This window comes from Mastigoproctus giganteus, chromosome 10, assembly GCF_048544385.1.
Source record: "Mastigoproctus giganteus isolate SK-2022 chromosome 10, ASM4854438v1, whole genome shotgun sequence".
Taxonomy (NCBI): Eukaryota; Metazoa; Arthropoda; class Arachnida; order Uropygi; family Thelyphonidae; genus Mastigoproctus; species Mastigoproctus giganteus.
The window spans coordinates 14,421,575-14,438,208 of record NC_143584.1 but is presented as its reverse complement, the minus strand read 5'-3'; the positions used below and the strand labels follow the sequence as shown (position 1 = coordinate 14,438,208).

Sequence of the window (16,634 nt, the reverse complement as noted above, 5' to 3'; positions counted from 1 at the left end):
AATGTCTTAGATATTGATTTGCTCAATTTTTGTTTCTCTGATTTTCTTTATAGAACATTATCTAGCAAACTGCAGAAGAATGAAGCACTTTCTCTAGTGCAGAGAGCAACTCCTTTAACCTTTCAAAATTATTCACTTTTTGTGGTCACTTTGATAAATAATTTCTGTTGCTGATTTCTTTTTGATACATACAAAGGGGTACTGGGTAGAAGATAAGAAGCCTATATGAGCAGCACAGAGTGGGAGCCAAATGAGTTCCTCAGGCCTAAAGAGTTGCTCCTACTATAGAAAGTTTTTTTTTAAAGATTATGCACAGATATGACAACTTGTAGTTCTCCACTAGTATTTTTACTCTGTATTAGCACTTGATTGTTTTATGGAACATTATACTGCCAAGTGAGCACATTTTCTTCTATTAATCACAAATTAGAAATAAAAAAAAAAAACCCAAAAAAAAACTGATCTTATACCTATGCAATACTTTAGTGAATTTTCATAACCTAACCTGTTACACTTTCATTATCATATCTTAGGTTAGGGTAAATAATGATAAGGGAAGGGGATACACGCAATATAAACAACTCAAGCAGGAAGAAACATAAATAGTTCCTTCATGCTTGAGTAAGAGGTGCATAAGGCCTTGAATGGATTGAGCAAGCTCAATGCTAATGGGATTCTTCCTCTTGCTCAGATTACTCACCTGAGGAGACAAATTAAAATTGAGGAAGGACAATTGTAGAATAGATGTGTGGAAATTTGCCTTTAGCCAGCAGGTGGTTGATAGTTGGAACACACTTCCATCTGTTTCACCATGCCACCATCTACAAATGGTGAATAATCACAGTATGGTACTGCAACATGGTGAATAATCACAGTATGGTACTGTAACAATATCTAGAAAAATTAGACATAGGTTGAGAAATGCCATTTGAAGTTCAACATGACAAGTACAAGATACTGTATGTGTGCAGCAGTAATCCTACATTAATGTATCAACTGTGTGATTCTACATTCAGGGTAGTGCAGAATGAAAAAGACCTGGGGATAATTGTGTAGTTAGATGTGATGTTCTTGGAGCAGTGCAGATAGGACACTAGGACAGCTCATGGGGTATTTTCAGTGATATTCAGAAACTTTGCTAGTGGGATAAGCAGGTGATTATCTGATTGTTCAAGGCAATAGTTAGATGACATATTGAATACTGCACATAGTTGTGGAAGTCTCATTTTATGATGTTGATCTGCTGGAATGGGTGTAGAGAAAGGCAGTCAGATTGGTGAGTGGAACACTAGGGTGCTCTTACCAAGGATGACTTCAGTTCTGCAAATTGCAGGCCCTTACAAGTTGGTCTGATTGAAGTGTTTAAGGCTTTGACCACCAGCACTGTGCCTGCTCAGTGCTGGTGGCATTCTTCTCACTATGACTACACACAAGGGTGCATAAATTCAAACTTTGGAAGGATGGTTGCTGAATTGATGTATGGAAGTTTGCGTTCGGCCAGCAGGTGGTTGATAGTTGGAACAAACTTCCATCTGTTGTGTGGAAGTTAGTTTGAATGAATTGAAATAAGAACTAGACCGACTATTGGTGGGAATGGACAAGTGATGTGAATTTTTTTTTTTTTTTTTTTTGCTGATGCTGTATAAACTTGCTTTCTTGCATCATTTGCCACTACTAATACTAAGCATAAATTGGAGAACCAGGAAACTTTGTTAAATTCAAAAGGCAATCTTTGTTTTAATGTGTTCCTTCCTGTTTATGTTGTCTATTCTTAGTTTTTTTCTAACACTGAAAAAGTAAAAATTATAGCAGAATGTCTGGGGTGTTTATTTGATACACTTAATGGCCAAACTAACATTTTGTGACATTGTGTTATTTAAATTATTGGCTTGATACGAGGTGCTACCCAAATGTTCCTGAAATTTGAATGTTGCATGGGAACTACGTCTAGTACGGACTTGTGGTGCTAGGTAACACTGCATGCATTGATTTGTTAATCAGTGTGCCACATGGTGTTAGGCTGGATAGAGTTATTGACTATTTATGTGCAGTTCTTTGACGGCGTATTTCATGTAGTTTGCGATTGTTGTGATGGCTGATCTGAGAGAGCAACATGCTTGCATAAAGTTTTGTTTCCTTCTTAATGATACAGCCGCAGAAACCCATAAGAAGTTGAAACAAGGTTTTTGTGACAATGCTTTAGGCCAGACGCAGACCTACTACTGGTTTAACCATTTTAAAAACCGTCAAATGTTGGTTGATGATGATGATTGCTCTGGGTGTCCATCATCAAGTACCACTCCGGAAAATGTCGCAAAAATTCTGGTGGCGATCCGTGAAGACCACAGGTGGGCCATCCACAACATTTGTGGCATTGTAGGACTATTGAACAGCACGTGTCAACGGATTTTGTCAGATGAGTTGAACATGAGAAGGATTGCGGCCAGGTTTGTGCCACGGTTACTGAGTGAAGACCAAAAGCAGCATAGGATGGAAGTTAGCAGAGATCTTCAAGAATGGGCCAGGAGTGATCAAAATTTCCTTTCTATGGTTGTCACTGGTGATGAGAGTTGGATATAACCCAGAAACCAAGCAACGATCATCTCAGTGGAAGAGTCCATCTTCTCCCTGACCGAAGAAAGCCTGACAAGTGAAGAGTGATGTGAAGTCCATGCTGATCTATTTTTTGGACATTGATGGGATTATCCATAAAGAATTCATCCCTCCTGGCCAGATTGTCAATGCAAAGTTTTACTGCAACATCTTGAGGCAGTTAAGGGAAGCCGTCAGGAGGTGTCCAGAGAAGTGGCACACAAAGCCGTCCAGAGAAGTGGCACACAAAGAACTTGGTCCTTCATCATGATAATGTGCTGGCTCACACATCTCTTGCTGTGGTGCAGTTTTTGGCATCAAACAACATGACAATTGCCCCCTCCCCCCCTTATTCACCAGACTTAGCTCCCTGGGACTTCTTCCCAAGAATGAAAATCAAGCTGAAGGGTCAAAGATTTGACAGCATAGAGGATGTCCAAACCGAATCTCAGGCGGTGCTGAATGCTAGGATGAAGGACTTTCAGGACGCATTCAAATCATGGGAGAAGTGCTGGGATCAGTGTTTGTTTTAAGGTGACTACTTTGAAAGTGATGATGGTGAATAAGACCCAGGGTGAGTCTAATTTATTTTATAAATACATTTCGGGAACTTTTGTGTAGCACCTCATATTTAAAAAGCAAGCCATTATAGATGTTTAAATTGACTTTATTTTGAAGTTATAATAAATACTTTCAGGTATTATGCACTAAATATTTTTTTGCAAACCCAGGCATAGGATTGATTTGCTTTATCATGCTACAGTTTCCCCTCGATTTGGTGGACCTCAATTTCTCGGATTTCGGATTTTCTGGACAAAATTCTGGATAATTGAAATTCCACTATACCGCCATTTTCCAGACTCTGACCGTAATTCACGGGATGTCTGCCAGTTAGCATGCACAGTAGCAATATTGTTTTTGTTGCGCCTGACTGTGAACGTGAGGACAGTACACTTTGTATCAACATTTATCCATTGTTAGTATTATTTCAAATAATTTTTGTGACCAGCAATGTCTTAAAAAAAAAAAAAGTGTTAAAAGAAAGAATGTACATTTGAGTGTTGGTCAAAAGCTTGAGCTGATTAAAAAGCTTGAGAGTGGTGCCTCGGTAGCCAGTGTTTGTGAGCAGTATGGAGTTAAAAAGCAAACTGTTTCCGATATTTGCAAGGCTAAAGGAAAGCTCCAAAGATTTGTATTAAAGTATAATTGAAGGTATGGATTTTGTGAGTGACAGAAAGCACATGAAAGTAAACAAAGATAAAGATCTAGAAGAAGCTGTTTACTAATGGTACATGCAAGAGCGATCATGTGGAGTGAATGTTACTGGTACTACCTTACCAAAAAAAAAAAAAAAACGATTATATAAGGCCACCTGAATATTTAAATTCATCTGCCGTACTGTGTGTCTTATGTCTGTTAATTGCGTGTGTTCTATGGTCGATTTGTCTGTTTCGTGACAAAAAACCCCGGGCCTTTTCCAACTGATCTGGGGAGGATGGCGATGATACTACTGTGCTATCCGTGCATATGAGGTGTTACCTTGTGCACTGCAGCTGAGAAACTGGCTAAACATATGGGCATTAACAATTTCAAAGATAGTGATGGGTGGCTGTGGCGTTTTAGAAATCGCTGTGGCATGTGTAACAGGAAAGAGCATGGTGAAGCTTGGTCTGCTGCAACACAGTCAGTTGACTCTTTCTGACTCCACCTCAATGAACTGATAAAAAAAGAGGGCCCGCTCTCATCCCAGGTGTATAATGTGGATACAAGACTGGATTATTCTGGTGGTCCCTACCAAAAAAATATTCAAGCCTTCAGAAACAAAGACAAAACTCCTGGAAAGAAAATGAGCAAGGAGCGTTTTTCAGCTTTATACTATGCAAGTGCTGATGGCCTCCATCTTCTTAACCTGGCTGTCGTAGGCAAATCACCATGACCATGTGTTTTGAAAGATTACATGACACAGTTGCCTGTTATCTACTATCATTCAAAGAAGGCATGGTTCAATGCCAGCATATTTTCTGACTGGTTTTTCAAGCATTTTGTCCCCAAAGTACGTCGATATCAGCAAGAGGTCTTAAAGGTGGCTCCCAATGATGTTAAAGGCTGAGAAATTAGTCAGCAGTGATGGCAAGATCCATACCATGTTTCTTCCTCCTAATACAATGTCTCTGATACAACCCATGGATCAAGGAGTTATAATTTCATGCAAGAGGCTCTACCAGTGACAGTACCTGAATGAAGTTTTGGTCATCATTGAGGAGGAAGAAGACTTAACTGAAGACACAGGAGGCCAGCATACTCTGGAAAACATAAAAAAATTATAACATCAAGTCAGCAATTTACAACTTTTCTGACTCTTGGAATGACATAAAAAGCCACCACACTGGCTCATAGCTGAAAGAAGTTGCTTTTTGACAGTGACCCTGACATTGATTTTGAAGGGTTTGAGCCTGCTGACTTCCACTAAATGCTACGCCGTGCAGGAGAGAGAGAGAGAGAGATATAACAGTGGAGGATATAACTGAATGGCTAGAGGAAAGTGACGTAGATCCAGGCTACCAGATCTTGACACCAGAGGAGATTACTGATGAAGTGAGAGCAGGTGATTGAGGGGAGGCATCCAGTGATGAAGAAGAGGAAGAAATTATTAACAAACCAAAAAGGACAGCAGTACAAGAGGCACTTGATCTTGTCATTCAGTATGTTAGCCTCTCAGACAACAGTGAAAGCCAGCCCCACTACCACCATTTAAGTACTTTGAGAGAGGCTGTGATAAGGGAAGTAAACAGATGAAAAACTGGACACATTGTTCAAACCTGTTGCTGCTCCTGCCCCATCTTCATCCCAGCCTGCCTTATCATCACAGCAGGCCACTTCAGTGGAGCTAGGGAGATCCACTGACACAATAAATTATTCTGAATCACACTATACGATCGTGGCACAACAAACTCAGTTCTATCTCATTCAAGCTAAGAGAAAATAGTTTTTGTTGCATTATTTATTTATTTTTATATATTGTACTGCTTACATAATTTATAATTAATGTATCTGCATTGTGTGTACACTACCTATTATATTAATCATGTTTATTATGGGTACTATACAGTTAAATGTTTCGTTAAATATTCATTCGGAAAATTCGGACTCCTGGGTTTTTCACCCCCCCCCCCGTTAGTCCGTGAAATCGAGGGTCATCTGTATATCATCCTGATCTATGTATGATATGCCATTTTCCAGTCTAATTGAGTTTCTTTTAGTAGAGTATTTTGTATAACTAATTTAAATCTTAGTTTTCTTAAAATAAGGATGATAGCCAAAATTGTGCTGTTCCGTAATGCATGAAAAGCTTCATGAAGTGGTCAAGGAAATAAGTATTTATTTGCTGTAAAGAAATTATTATACCATTTAAGTATCTCTTTAATTCAGCACTTTACCTTGTTTTGTGTTTAACCTCAAACATTTTTATTAGAATGGCAATTAGATCTGTGTGTCATCTGATGGCACACAGGAAGATTTTTTTTTGTGGTGTGTCAGTGTATATGATATTTTCAAAATTTTCCCTATATTATATTTCGGTTACATGCATGAAGATTTCTAGAGCAAATGTGGCACTTATAAGGAAAAAGGTCTGATTTATATTTTTGATTATAGTACTTTCCTTTATCATTTTTCTTATTAGTGAAAAAGCTTAACTTCTAAAGTGAAATATAAAGTTGATGTATTATTTAAATAAGCATTAAATAAGAATTAAATAAGCAGTGAAAGAAATTATAAATAATATGAATTATTATTAAGTGTTATAACCCTATAGTTCAACTCTAGAATGTGTAATGTATGACAGATGATGTAACCACATTTAAATTCATTTTCTTTTTCTTGTTGTCTGTGAATTTGAGTGAATACCATGAAGTAAAATAGGAATATTTAAATTAAAATCATTCATATCACTGAAGATTAGTCAGAAACGGTAATCACAATTGCATTGATTAATCTGCAATGCAGTATTATTGATATCGCTTGAAAAATGAAGACTTTTATGGCTAAATAGGTTTATTGTTCGCCATCCTGTGTTTTAATCACATTGATGGTAAAAATTTATTGAAACATGTCAATAAATAGTTCATTTTCTTAATAATGAGTAAATTTTCATGTTTTTATTTCCATTTATATTAAATTTTGTTAAGAATATTTTAATTTCTTTAGTGACTTGACCATCTCATTACCTCAGAGAACATTGAGAAATGGATCTTTATACATGCATGCTTTCCTTACTCGGCGACCAGGAGGTCCACGATCTCTTTCAGATGTGTTTGCAGATAACCATCTAACGTCATATGAAAGTACTACTTTAACAAAATATATGGTTCCCAGAACTGATGTCATTAATCTTTTAAGTAAAAATAAAGCACTCCAAGTAAGTAAAAATTATATTCTTTTTTGTACATTGAGCATCATAATATCATAAAGCAAAAGCCATTCATTGAAGCCCAGATTATTTGGTGAAAGTTTAGATCCACAGATATTGAAATAGCTCAATTATTGTTGTTGAAAAATAAACACTAATTTACCTCAAAATAAATGTGGCAAATTAACCATCTAGCTGCTGCATCCCTAAAAGTTATACTGGTAGTCACATTTGAGTCCTCCATGATACCATGGAAAATTTTAAAATAAAGGCAATCAGCAGTTTAAAATTGGGTGCTTCTTAATATATTCATTATCTTGACAGTTGTGAAGTCATTTAAGCAGTGTGGCATCAGTAATTCCTTAGATGGCATAGAAGATGATATTCTGTTTGATGAGAATGACAGCTCACTATCAGAAAGCAGTAGTGATGAATTTCCAGGTTTTGAAGATGAATAAAAACTTGCTTTTTTCTTTTATTGCCCTATTTTCTTATTGTTCTTTACAGATGAATTAGAATAATATTTTTTTATATGAATTTTGAGATGATTAAAATATTTTGGGTTCACCTTAGTATTTATGGTATTATGTAATAAATAGTGTAATAAAATGTTTTTGTTTAAAAATAATTATAAGTAATGTGGTATGAGCAATAAAATAAATTTGTTATTTTTTTCCTAAATAATCTTTGCTAAATTATGGGTGTATCTTATTAGGTAGGAAATATGGTATATAGCGCAGCGGTGTATTTGGCTGGAATGCACCGGAATGATGTTCCAGTACTTTTTTTTTCTAAATGTCATAATAGAAAATCATTAAATATACTTTAATATTATAAAACAGTGGCATACTCAAAGGGAGAAATAATATTGATTTTACCCATCGCTACTAAAAATATATATTAATAGTAATCTTTAAAATTAATAGATTTCTTTAAAAATTTATTTAAAAACAAAAATATAACTTTTGCAATGAAATTTGAACGTTTCTTACTAAAGTACAATGTGTTAGATAAAGACATACAATGAATGAGATATACTGTGATGTGTGTGAACACATTACAGTATATCTCATTAAATCATTTGAAGAATATACATCACTGTGTAAATTAAGGAATTCATTTAATGGACCAATTTGGAATAATGCAATGCTATAATTAATACATAATGTTGTAGCTCTTATCCTGAGAATTAGTCTATCAGTGGCTCCACTATATCAGAGGTGTATTGATAAAAAAAATAGTATCAGAATGCTTGTTCTCCAGAAGACTATATGATCATGCCACATCGAATGTACAGTAACTGAATCAGACTTCAGACTCACGGTTCATAGAACAACCAGTTCTAGCATTCAGCAATACACCTCTGATATAGTGGAGCCACTGATAGATTAATTCTCAGGATAGAGCTACAACATTATGTATTAATTATAGCATTGCATTATTCCAAATTGGTCCATTAAATGAATTCCTTAATTTACACAGTGATGTATGTTCTTCAAATGAAGGCATTGTTCTTTGAAGACGACAGCAACCTCTATTTTTATATTCTGTTGACCTGAAATGATTTATGACTCTTTAAACTTTTATTATATTGAAAGCATCTTTGTTTGATTTGGTTTTGTTCATACTTAGGCTGTGATCATATGAAGCTACTTTGTTCATTATATTAATAGTATCATAAACTTTTTCATAAATTATTGCTAATGATTTGGTTAATATGATTTTCTAAATTAATACTTTTTTTTTTTTTTTAGAATGAATCTAAACAAGATGATGCAGACAAGAAACCTATAACACATTGGAAACCTAGGCTGGCTATTCATGTGATGTCAGAACCTATGTCTTTATTCATGAAAGGAATCCCAAGTGAGATAACGCCATATCTGAAGTAAGTAAGCTAACTATACAAAAAAATTCTTCTCATTTAGAGTAAAAAAACTTAATTACATTTTTAAAAAATGTTTTCTAGTTGTTTCATGAAGAAATTGGTGAAGATATTTTAATATTCTTCTTTAATATAAAATTTTTGTAACTGTTTTTCAGTGCTGTAATATAAATTTCACAAAAAGTTATATAACACTTAAGGTAATATTTAATTATAATACAGAAACTCCCTGACTTATGTAAGGCTTGCGTTCCGTGGAATGCTACGCAAGTCGGATTTTACGTAAGTTGGGGAATTTCCCCCATGCTTGTGCATCACTCGCAACTGTGCTGAATTGATTGAATCAAAAAAGAAATGTTCGACAAACATGTAAATAGAATTATTTATTGTATTTATTCAATTTTTTATCTCATGCACAGGAAAAATTACAAAAGCGTGCAATTTAAAAAAATTTCAAAATTATAAAATTACAAAAAAAAAGAGAGGAGACAGGCATAACATCAGTAAGTTTTACCTCTCGAGCATTGTTGCCAGAATCAACATCTTCAGCTGATAAGTACGCCGCTGCGGAGGTTCAGGGCTGTGGAGATTGGGAAGGGGTCGGCCGCTCAACCTTACGAAAGAACATATTAATGGATGACTGGACAGTGGCTTTTTTCTTTTCATCGTAGATTTCTTTGTAGCAAGCAAACATATCATTCACCCCTTTGTTAACTTTTAAGTATCGTTCACTGTCAGATTCCATATTCTCAAACCTCGCCATTGCCGATACAATTTCATAAAATGCCTTTGCCATCTCTCTGGTGATGAAACATCTCAACTCCTCATTTCGTTCATCTTGAGCTTTGTCAGCATTTTCTTCTTTCACAATCACTGCCTGCAAGTCAATAAGTTCTCCGTTAGATAATTCCTTCTCTTCTTCCTCTATTAAATCCTCCACGTCTTTGGCATCAACCTCCGACTGAAGTAGCTCTGCAACCTTTACAATCTTATCTGTAACTTCTTCAATGATTCGTCTTTTTCAAATCCTTCAAAGCTTTTTACGTGCCGTGGGCATATTTTCTTCCATGCGCCATTTAAACAACTTTTAGTAATTTTCGACCAGGAAATTACTTATTATATTAATTATTAATAATGTGCCATTTCAATTATCAATGTTTAAGATGGCATGGCAAATATTGTAAGATTTCCAAAAGTCCCTTAACGTAAAATTTTTCTCATTGTCTACTGCAGACAATGGCTGAGCAAATGTGTATAAATAGTATGCTTTTAAATTTGAAATAACACCCTGATCCCTAGGTTGGATGAGTGAAGTTGTGTTTGGTGGTAGAAATATGACTCTCGCGTTCGAATTGAAATCATCTAGGTCTTTATTTTGGTGACGCTTAGATGGTGCTGAAATGTGAGGCTCTCATCCCACGTTTAGCCTAAGTCCTTATGTGAGATGACGTTTGCTACAGGTTCCCCTGCGACACACATTTGTATATTGTTCCTTAAACTTTTGTTTGTAAAGGTCATTTGGACTGATTTAGCATGATTAAGTTCTAGACTGAATGGGTCTAGATACATTTCTAGTTGTATTTTTTGATTGGCCAGTTTATTGATGGTAGCTGCTTGATTAGGATTAGTTGATGTTATGTAGAATTTAATGTCGTCCGCATAAGACAGAAAGTCCTGTTGTGATGCAAGGAAGGGTTCAAGGGCTGCAGCAAACAGTAAGGGGGAAAGGATCCCTCCCTGTGGTACTCCTCTAGTGACCAGGCACCTATATTCATAGTTTTGATGAGTGATTAAAAGCTGTCTATGTTTTAGAAGTGCTTGTAAAATTCATAGAGCTTTACCAGTCATGTTGAAATAGTTTTCCAAAATATGTATTAATGCATCAATACTGACATGGTCATATGTTGCTTTTACATCGAAGAAGATGACATCAAATTGTGCTCGGCCGGCCGCTGAGGGTTCTTTGTATTCTGTAAGTGTGTCAAGCAGGTTGGTACTAATAGACCTGCCTTTGATTACTGTGTGGAGGTAGGGAGGCCTGTGGTTGAAGCAGTGTTCTGTAAGTGTTGGCTTAATGACCTTCTCGAAGAGTTTTAGGAATCCACAGCTGATGGCGACCAGCCTGTAGTCCTTCGGTCCCTTCAGATGCTTATGTTTTGGCACTGGGCGCACAAAGTACATGTTCCAGATTTCTTGGGGGATCTGTGCTAAGTGATGATTTGATTGAAAATATGCACCAGAATATCAACAATGTAAATGCTGCATATTTGCACAATGAACAGTGTAAACCTGTCTGGACCTACTAGTGACTTCAGCAGTAGCTTCTTTATGATCTCGATCAGTTGGTCTCTCGAGATAGCAAAATTCGAGAATACAGGGTAGCTCGTGGGTCCTACCACTGGAAAGATGGACTGATTATGCTGCTAATTGGGCTGCTAAAGGTCAGTTTTGCCCATTTCATGAAGGTCTTCTCTTCCATTGTAGACTGATTTGGTGTAAACGCACGTATTCTTTTTGACTGTCGCATCCTGTCGATAATCAGCTTCCTGTGAGCCATTCTTTTTTGTTTTAAAAATAAAACTCTTTCTCTTTTATATGTGATGAGATCTTGTTGATTATTCATCCTTTGCCATCGTTGGTAGGCCTTTTTCTTGCAATGAAAAGCAAGTTTGATGTCTGAATTGAACCATGGGGATGTTCTCGATGTTATCTGAACTTCTTTTGATGCCCCAGCCAGTGCTTTATGGAATATGGCTACACCCCCCCCCCCCCACCTCTCCTGGAGCCTCTCGAATTTACTAGAGCATTGTACTCATGGGTTTGGCGATAATTTTCAGCTGGTTCCCCTCAAGGAGCCATGTTTTGGTAATACAAATTACATCAGACCGCCATGTTTCGGTAATACAAGTTGGTGTCTGAGATCAGTGGTTTCCATTAAGGTCTTCTTTTGCTCTTGCAGTACATTCTTTGCAAGGTGTGGATAGTCATTCCATGTGGAGTGCTTTATTCTGTCACATTACATTTTCAGCTGTAGTTGAAATGCAATGTGTGACAGAAATGCCCAGAAAGCATCTGTGACCAGATGCTTTCTGGGTATTTTTCTATTCCTTAACCCTTTACATGTGGGTGACAAGCTTACTTGTCACCCAGATGTGACAAGTAAGCTTGCCACATATTGGTGAGTCCTCACAATGAATTTTCAATAGCTGTAGGCTCTGTGGAGTGAGATTTTTTTATGAATTTTGCACATTAATCTTTAAAATTAAAATTTTTTGTTAATTTGACTTCATTGCCCAACAGTAGAGTAAATTTATCAAAAATCAAATCAGAATTTTAAAAATAGGTAAAAAAAATTATAAATTTCATCCATGATTACTTTTTTATTCTTTATATCTATTTACTTATTACTCAATTTGGTTTTATAAAATTTTGGATCTGAATTCCTAGAAATTCTTCAATTTCAGCTTTTGTAAGACAAAATTAGACAGTGGTGGCCGACAAGTGTAATTCTTCATTTCAATTTTAGAGTTATTTGCTTCTATAGCTGATATAGGCCAAAGGTAGCCTTACTTTGTATTTTTTTTTTTTTTTTTTATTTGTAATTAAAAGTCATTTTTGCAACCACCTGTATAGATGAATACTTTGTCACATAGTGTATGTTATTAGCATTAGTAGAGCCATATGATGCAAGAAAGCAAGCTTATATAGTATCAGCCAAAAAAAAAAAAAAAAAAACCTTCCCGTTTCACCTATCCATTCACTCTAGAAGTTTGTCCAGTTCAGCCTTGAATTTATTTAAGCTGTCAATTTCCACAACAACAATTGCTAGAAGCTTGTTCCAGCAATTTGAATTTGTGCCCCCTCAGGTACGGAATCTGAGCAAGAGGAAGAATCCCACCAGCATTGAGCTTGCTCAAACCATTCAAGGCCTGATACACCTCAATCACCATGCACGTGCCCAGACTCTGCAATTTGCAGACCTTAACCTTTCTTGATAACAGCAACCGTTTGTTCCATTCACTAATCTTGTTGCCCTTCTCTGTACTTGTTCCAGCTGCTCTGCATCTTTCCTAAAATGAGGCCTCCAGACCTGTATGCTGTACTTAAGGTGTGGCCTGACCATTGCTTTATAAAAGGATATAATTGCCTCCTTATCCCTGCTAGAAAAATTCCTATATATCATTGATAAGACCCCATGAGCCTTTTTGTACTGCTCAGAAAACTTCATATCTGACTGCACAATTACCCTCAGGTCTTTTTCATTCTCCACTACCCTGAGTGTAGTACCATACAGTATGTTATTCTGGGATTACTGTTACCCATATGTAGCACTTTGCATTTGTCAATGTTAAACTTCAGTCACCACCTCTCAGCCTATCTGCTCAACTTTTCCAGATCCTGTTGCAGTAGCATACTGTCCTTACTGTCATTAACAATCCGACCAACCTTCGTATCATCTGCAAACTTGGACATTAAGCCTGATATACTTTTATCAATATCATTGATAAATACAGAAAATAGCAATGGGGGCACCACTAATAACAGTCCATAAAGAGCAATGTCCATTGATTACCACTCTCTGTCTTCTCCCATTCAACCATCCTTTTATCCATAGCAGCAACTTTCTCTTAATGCCATACTGCTCCAACTTGGACAGTAGTCTTCCATGTGCAACAGTATCAAACGCTTTCCTAAAATCCAAGTATATGATATCAAAATTATTTTTTGCATTCAGTTCCTTTGTGACCACATCGTAGTATCCTATCAAATTGGTCAGACAAGACCAATTCCCCTTAACAAACCCATGCTGTCTGAACTATAACTGCAGTTTTGTCTAGATGATCCTATGGTGCTTCTTTAACCAGTGACTCCATTATTTTCTCAGGAGCAGCAGTTAAACTAACAGGCCAGTAATTACTCTTGTCACCTTTCAATCCACCTTTGTGAATTGTCAATCCTCCTGTCTGTGTGGACCCCCCCCCTGAGTCCAAGGATGCCCTCATAATCATGGCTAAGGGCCTGCTTACTTGAATTTAACTGGATAGATCTCATCCACCCCGGGTGCCTTCCTTATGTTTAACTTCAATTTCTTCTCCACTTTGCTCTCAGTTATTACAAAATCCTTTAGCTTCCCATTACAGTTTGATAAACTTCTGGCATTCTCCTCCCTTAATAACTCCTCATATGTGAATATAGATGCAAAATACTCATTCAGTTTGTCAGCTACCTCAGCAGGATAATCAACAATCGAACCATTGATATCGTGGACCAATCTGATTCATCCCTTTCTTTCTAGAGTTTACATAAGTAAAGACTCTTTGCTGTTTTTCTTTGCATCCTTTGCCAAAGATTTCTCGTAATCTGCCTTTGCCTGCTTAACCTCCTTTGTGACTTGATTACAGACCAGCTTATATCTATCATAGGCTTTCGTGTCACTCATTAATTTATATGTATCCCATGTCTATCTTCTCAGTAAAGCTGAATTATATTCCTATAATGAATCCTAAGAACAGTGGCCTCTTTCAATTTGTAAAGAATTTTTATTACATGGGAATGATTATTATTTTTTTTTTCATAAAAGGTAGTTTTTCTGAACAGGCATATGTCCTGAATGAATAGCAACAGGTTTAGATGGGCTTTATTTTATTTTATGTTTTAATGATTGTGACTAATTTCTTGTTATGCAAAAAACAATGCGAAACTTCTCTAACAGTGATATTCTTTTGAATAAAAAATAAAAGCAAATCATATTTTTGCTCCCTAGAAAAAATGAGCAGAAACTGGGAGATTGTGTTGACCATTATATCAATGCATTTCGTCAGGTGAAGAACCCACCGGTGGGTTGCTGCAGTTTTTGATAACACTGTCTCTATTTATTCATTACTACACAATACAAAACAATACAGGGAAATTCTGCAATATTATTTTACTTTCTATGCATTTTGAGGAAATTGATCACGACAAAAACATCAAATATGCAATACATGTGAGGACACCAGTTAGTTGAATTAGCCATTATATCAGTGGCAATTCATATGGTAGCATGACCCACTGACAGGTTGCTGTGGTTAACACTTATTTATTAAATAAATTGGCACTAATTAAGTGGAAAATTACTCTAACTCTCATTTTAAAGAGTCAAATACATTGAAAGGGGAAAAAAATTTCCTGCCAGGATCCACGAATTTTGTAAAAATGCAGCCACCTGTAAGGATAAATATGTGATTTACAGGCCAGTGTGGACATGTTATAGTAATGTCCGCGTAAATTTTAATATACTTCTTGTTGTGGTTTTGACTTTCAATATACATCATCAATAGAATTTAAGTATAGCCGTAGAAAAATCAGATAAGTATTTTCTTATAGCTAATGCATTTGTTCATGTAAATAAAATCAATGTATAGAAAAATATTGAAACCTGCACAAAGTGCATAATGTGTACACTTGTATAAAAAATATTGGTACATCTGCTCAAAGATTTATTGTGAAGGTGTGCACTGGCACAAAAAAAGTAGGTTAGATGTATGATATATGTACAGAATATAATGACATGATGCAGGATAGATGTACGAAAGTTTGCCTTCAGCCAGTGTTAGTCGATTGTTGGAACAAACTTCTTTCTGTTGTGGAAGTGAGCAGTTTGAATAAATTAGGAAGGACTAGATAAATTATTGGAGGGGGATGCATAATTATGTGGGAAGTTGGTTTTTTTGGCTAATTGCCATAGGCTTGCCATTACTAATATTGATGCTAATACGAAGTACACCAGTATGCCTTCGATTTTAATATGTTATAATAATGAATGATATTACAAAATGCACAATTAAAAATTTTTTTGCTTATTTTAAAAGTATGAAAATAGCACATAAAAGTGCTATATGGTTGCATTTAAATTTTTCTATGTATTTGCAGGAGAGTTATTCATATTTTGAGGCTAGTTATTCATATTTTGTCTGGAATGAATTAAGAATATGTTATTTGCAAAATCCAAATAGTAAAAGGATGGATAAATAAGAGCTTGCTGTATTAATTTTATATCAAGAGTCATAACCTTATTAGGTAATGAATTGATTGGGTTAGTAAAAATATTCCTCCATTGTATGCAAACATTAAATGTATTGTGAATGCTTGTAGACTCAGATTTGTGCAGTTCTTTTTGGATTGTACTAGTAAAACAGTTTTTTTTTTTTTTTTTTTTTTTCTTTCCCAGGTTAAACAGCAGGAAAGAATATCTTCCAATAGTGTTTATAAGTAGCCTGGGTTTCAGACTGAGGGATCTTGTAGTATGTTTGCATTTTTCACTAATAAAACTGTTAATTCAAATCTTGCATTCAAATTTTCTTGCTGGTATTTTAAAGGATCAACAAATATCTTTTTATACTTCAGTATTTAAATAAAATTGACATTAAGAAGTGTTTAATTAAAACATGTTTTATTATAGCCAGTAAACAGAAGTTATCCCACCATGCCACTGACTGTTGCTTATACTCCTATTACATTTGGGAGACTTCGTTTAATGGTGATGGTACAACATTCCATGAAAATGTTACAAGAAATGGGTTGGTATTTTATCTTAATATGAAATATTTTAAGTATTGAATTGTTCACAGATTTATTTATATTCTGTTTCTCTTATGACTGTTATTTATCAGCAATGTCATCAAACAGAAGGAAATTAAATTATCTATTTAATTTTAGTAATTAAATGTTGGGTTCCATTATTGTTAAATATTCTGTTTTGGTACTTTG

The 16,634-nt window shown here is 35.6% G+C and overlaps 1 protein-coding gene across 1 annotated transcript in view; it reads left to right on the top strand.

Annotated features, from left to right (window-relative positions):
* Positions 1-16,634, top strand: part of LOC150078774 (lipid scramblase CLPTM1L) — a 103,956-nt gene that overhangs the window by 20,181 nt on the left and 67,141 nt on the right. The window contains exons 4-7 of the mRNA XM_090382561.1: positions 6,799-7,009; positions 8,755-8,888; positions 16,096-16,168; positions 16,327-16,444. Coding sequence (XP_090238687.1) covers positions 6,799-7,009; positions 8,755-8,888; positions 16,096-16,168; positions 16,327-16,444 — 536 coding nt within the window. The remainder of the gene's footprint in view (positions 1-6,798; positions 7,010-8,754; positions 8,889-16,095; positions 16,169-16,326; positions 16,445-16,634) is intronic.